This window comes from Triticum urartu, chromosome 5A, assembly GCF_056163025.1.
Source record: "Triticum urartu cultivar PI428250 chromosome 5A, HENAU_Tu73, whole genome shotgun sequence".
Lineage (NCBI taxonomy): Eukaryota > Viridiplantae > Streptophyta > Magnoliopsida > Poales > Poaceae > Triticum > Triticum urartu.
Window position 1 is genome coordinate 538,268,122 of NC_141877.1, and position 5,568 is coordinate 538,273,689.

Below are 5,568 nucleotides of genomic sequence, written 5' to 3' on the forward strand. Positions count from 1 at the left end.
GCGTTCACTCACGCTCGCCAGAGCAGAACAGCTAGGAACGTTTTAATGCATTCCTCTTCCTCTCTTGCCCGTGAAAACTTTCCAGTTTGCTGCAAACTTCTTGCCAATATATTTTACCATCAGCTCCTCCAAGATCGATCCATCTGCATCTTCTCATCTCATGTACATACGTTGAAATCTATCTACTCTTGCAGCCGATCCAATCCATCTCCATCCATATGGCGTGCCGACTCCTCTCGATGACAACACCGACGACGACCATGGCGTCGCCGGCTCGTCCACCAAGCCCCAGACCTGTTCTTCTGGACGAGTATCGGGACTGGAGCAGTCTGCCGGAGGAGCTCCTGGAGCACATCGGCAAGATGCTCCACTCGCGGCGCGACGCCTTCAAGTTCCGGTCCATGTGCCCGGGATGGCGCGCCGCGCTGCCGTTCACCAAGTACTTGGCGCCCATGCTGATGATGCTGCCCTTCTGCCCCAACTCACCGGACATCGCCGTCACCTTCTTCACAGCGGCAGACGGCGGGGAGACGACCTTGACGCAGTGGCGTAGTCAGGATTTTGAGTCAGGGTGGTCCAATGAACATCTTTTTTTTACGACGAATACAAAATATCCACATACTACTGTATGATTTGCCAAAAGCACATATTAATAGGGTCTTGCGAAGCACATGGAAAATCATGGTTTAAGTCCTAAATTTCCACAAAAGAAAATAACACACCTTATTTTTCGGGAAAGTCTCGATTATAACATTCTCATTCACTCTAAAGAAAGCATATCACTTAATGTATGTGATGCGGTGTCTTCGGTTCTCTTCATTTTGCAACAATTCTACAATAAAAAGATGTTCAATTTACCAATTGTCATTTCAAATGAACTCATAATCATCTTGAGCTCAACTTGTCAATTCCGAGTTGCCAAAAACTTTAAAGTTTGCACTCACGGCTAAACTTGTTCAATCCTTAAAAATGAAATTATTTACCTAAGGGATTTGGAAATCATACTTCGAATTAGAAGAGATGTTGTCCATGGAGAATTGGAGCTCCTTCCTTAACCGGTGCGGTCTGTGCGCACGTTGCCAGCCAGCTGCGCCTCCGGGCTCCGGTGCATAGTCTACCTCCGCCCTGCGTCTTGGTAGTGCCGCCGGCCGGCCGGCCGCGCGTCGCCGGCTCACCGGTTGGGGATCGCCACCTTGCTAGACGCTAGGGCTTTTGGATCTTAGAGATTGGCTAATCTTGTGCCGCCATGCGTCGGTTTGAGTCTTCCAGCGGTTCAGGGTATGAGGAGAAAAAATTCAGAGAATTGTACAAGGTAAAAAAGAGAGGAAACGAACCATCTGATGGTGCAGACGTGGTCATGTTCGCCACTTGTTGGACTTGGGCCTTGACCTAGTCCTTTTTTTCACATATGTAGTGAGGTAATGGGCCGAATTCCAGGGTGGTCCATGGACCACCCTGGCCACCCTGTGGCTACGCCACTGCCTTGACGAGGAACCTTCCGCGAGGCAAGACACTGTGCGGCTCATCGCGTGGGTGGCTGGCGCTGGTCGACGAGGCCGGGTGCGTGACACTGCTCAACCCGCTGACCGGCGCCACGGTCGAGCTCCCGCCTGCCGACGAGCGCGTCCTGGCGGCCTCCTGTAGGCATTACACGTTTCCGGACGGCAACTGGGTCATCCTTCCTGCCTGCCGCGGCCAACACGAGTGGGTCAGGCTAGAAGAGATGAAGAAGAGTGAGATCTTCCGCGAGATTGTGCTCTCCTCGTCCTCGCCCGGCACCGGAGACTGCGTGGCGATGGCGGCGCTAGCGGAGTCGAGCACCGTCGCGTTCTGCCGCGTGGGCGTCGATGTTGCATGGACGTTGCTCGACACCAACGGGCCAAAAAGCTGCGTCACGTCCGTGGTTCACTTCGGCGGCAGCAGGTTCCTGGCGATCTTCAACGGGCATAACGGCAGGTTTGTCTCCCCGGAAGTGGCGGTAGTGGGAGCGATCTCTATCTGCGACGTTGCCGGCGCAGCTCCCACGGCGACGTGGATTCGATCTTTGCATGCAGCTCCCAAAAAGAAATCGGATTGGGCCTGCAAGTATATGCAAGTGAATGGCGAGCTGTACCTCGTCGCCTCCAAAGTGCCGGGCTGCACCAACCTCTGCCGGGTCTACAAGAGCAATATCTTCGCTAAGAGGCCGAAGTGGATCAGGGTGAAGAACTTCCCCGGAGTGACACTGTTCGTGTCGACTAATTTCACCAAGGGCGACAGTGAAGGAGCAGCAAGCGTCTCCGGGTTCAAGGAGAACTCGATCTACTGCATGGCCTATAACGTGTACCGTAATCAGTTAGAGTTAAAGATCATTGACATCACCAATGGGACGTGCGAGTTCCAGCCTTTCCACGGAAAGATTCAGGATTCAGCTGGGACTCTTTGCTGGATTCAACCCAATCACTGGAAATAAGGTACGTGTCTACAGGTTATTCCATGCTGCCTAGGCCATGGAAAACTATTCAGGGTTTCTATATTCTTCGCTATAAGGGCTATGCAGCCTAGGCCATCATTTGATTTTTCCTTGAGACCTCTTGCTAGGCTTTATGGAACGTCTGATACAAATGCACTATAAAATCAATCTAATTATGTTATCTAATCACCCGACTGATTCTATCTTCAAAATTGCCATCTTTTTTGCAGACGTGTGGAAGGTGCACACCAAACGGAAGGATATTAGGCTGTGCTCGTGCAACAGATGGGGCTGCTTAGAGAAATCCATGCAGCTACAAAACCACCAGGAAGCTAGCCTATGCTTTGTATCTTCTACTCTTTTAGCTAGTCCTCTATTTTGTGTGGATGTTCTTTACAAACCCTTGATGATGTTCTCAGCACAAACCCTTGATGTACCTTTTTGGATACCTTCATGCTTTATTAATGTCAAAGCCGAGCACCAAGTTCCTTGGTCTAAAAAACTTACTTGATCCATGTTATTTTCTCGACAACTAAGTTTAATTTGTTTTAGAAATATTGACAATTAGCAAGTGGTGACCAGAACTCCTCTACTGGGCCATCTCATTGGCGCATTGTAGCGGCATGACTACATTAGCAGCCGCTTTTTATTTTCGTTCATTTTCTCAAAAAGCAGGAAAACTATTTTTTTAATGTGAACATATTATATATTTGGGAACAATTTTTTAATGTGTCATTTTTCGAAAAGCACTTATTTTTTTCAAAATATAGAACATTTTAAAAGCGAACACATTTTCAGATTACCCAGTATATTTTGAAAATGCGAGTATTTTTTTCACAGAACTAAAAAAAATCCAAAAATTACCTATAATTAACAAATATTTTTTAAATCATACATTTTTTAAAATTTCGAACATATTTTGGAATGTAACAAGTTCTGTAAGTGCGAACATTTTTTTTGCTAATTATGGACTTTTAAATTTTTTTAATTTCTTGCATTTTTTTGAACATTTCCTGGAATTTGAACAAAATAAAAAGAAAGGAAAAAGAAAAAAAAAATCCCGATTTTGCTGACCAAACGGAAGGATATATCAGGTGGTGCTCGTGTCAGACACGGGGCTGCTTGGAGACGCCCATGCACCTGCAAAACCACACCGATGCTAGCCCACGCTTTGCCTTATGTTTTCTGTATGTTTATTATTGTATAAGCTGATCGATGTCCTCGGCACAAACCTTGATGTTCCTTGTTGCTTCGCTTTGGGCTTTATTAATTTCAAAGCCGAGCACCTATTTCTTAGGTCTAAAAAACATACTTTATCCATGTTATTTTTCCGACAACTAGATTTTACTAGTTTTAAAAATGTTGACAGCTAGGAAGCGGTCATCTGATCTCCTCCTATAATATCATGTGTTGCCTGCTTCCGCTTTGTGATTAATAAATACTTGGCCCCGTAAGCTACTAGGTTGTGGGAATGAATAAAGTTGAACACTGGAAGTGAAGTTCCAAACAAGATTAATGGAAGTATACATTTGCTTGCATCTTCCTTACACACTAAAATTTGCGAAGTACACAGTAATTCTGTCATACGAGCAAAACAAAGAAACTAACACCTAAAAATCACACGGCTTCCTTTCAAGTGCGGGCAAAATCTGTGAACTAGGGAATGGCATATTTCTGTACTAATATCATATAAGTGATTCAAAAGAGGTCCTAAAACGATAAGAAAATATGATCAAGAAAGCCAGTTCATTCAAAACAATGGAAACCGCATGATCTTGTGGAAGTCCCAATTTTGGCATAACAGAGTCAAGTGAGACTGACTACTGACCTAACCACAGAAAGTTACTGAGATTTTTTTTTACAAAATGCAATAATAAGAAAGTGGTACTAACAACATCAACTTCATGGTGTTCGTGTGTGATGAGCACCAAGTTAGGCATCTTCTCAAATTTGAATTAGGAGAAGGCAGGAAAGAGTCACTTACCTGAAAATTTATTTACTTACAAATGTCATTTAAACCATGGTAAAGTACAAACATATATTTTATATTTTAACTAAACATGTTCCCAAATGGAAGTAATGCGAGAGACTGTGCAACACGCACTTCCATGCATGCAAATCTGCATGTATGCACCTTTAAAAGAAATACAACAATGGCGTGTGCAAAACATGAATAGTGATCTGAACAGAACTATAGCTAACCAAATGGGATAAAATAGTACACGTTGGCAAGGTTGTTGGTTTATCTGTACTCGTTGTGTGCGAAGTTGATGAAGACAAAGTATTATCCTCAGGGACATTCTGGATACGATGTTTCCGCATGCTACTTCAGTGACTTGGCAAGGTATTACACTTGGTCTGGAACTTCTTAAGAAGGGGATTATTTGGCGGGTCTACGATTGATCTAGTATTAATATTTGGAAGGATAATTGGGTATTTGATTTATTCATGAGCGGAGATAAGTGTTGAGATGAAAGTTTTGATTAAGTATCTTTTCTATGCACATGATGTGGAGGAAATTCTTAAGATTCATATTCAGGCCTCTAGGGATGGAGATTTTGTTGCATGGCACCATGAGAAGAATGGTATATTTCGTGTTAAAAGCGCGTACAATTTTGCGATTAAATTGAAGGATAGTCAGGATACTGTTGGGCAATTTGGCGGCAAACCAGAGGGGGGAAAGGGGTATTTGGGGGTTAATTTGGAAGGCTAATATCCCTCAGAAGATCAAGTTTTTTGCATGGCGAGCTGTAACGAATAGCTTGGCGGTCCAGATGAATAGAGTTAAGCACCATCAAACTGATTCAGGTATGGTTCTATTTGTGGTGTAGAAGACGAAGACACTTTTCATGTTCTGGTGAATTGTTCTAAAGCTCGTGCTCTATGACCGGCCTTGAGAGAGTTGTGGAATATTTCAGATGAAGTTTTCTTCAGGTGCTCGGGGCCAGATTAGTTATTGATTTTGCCGGCTCAATTGAACTTGCACCAGAGGGAGCAAATCTTGTTTCTTTTCTGGCGAGCATGGCATTTGAGAAATGATTTATTTTTTTGGGAAGGGGAAACAATCTGTTAATGCCTCTACACATTATTTGGACAATTATTGGGCCACTTTCACG

At 44.2% G+C, this 5,568-nt stretch overlaps 1 protein-coding gene across 1 annotated transcript; it reads left to right on the top strand.

Annotated features, from left to right (window-relative positions):
• Positions 1 to 260: 260 nt before the first annotated feature.
• On the top strand, positions 261 to 2,452 carry LOC147972617 (uncharacterized). Its single transcript, XM_087524407.1, has 2 exons — positions 261 to 571; positions 1,438 to 2,452. The coding sequence occupies exons 1-2, from the start codon at positions 261 to 263 to the stop codon at positions 2,450 to 2,452; spliced, it is 1,326 nt and encodes a 441-aa protein (XP_087380533.1).
• Positions 2,453 to 5,568: the final 3,116 nt, after the last annotated feature.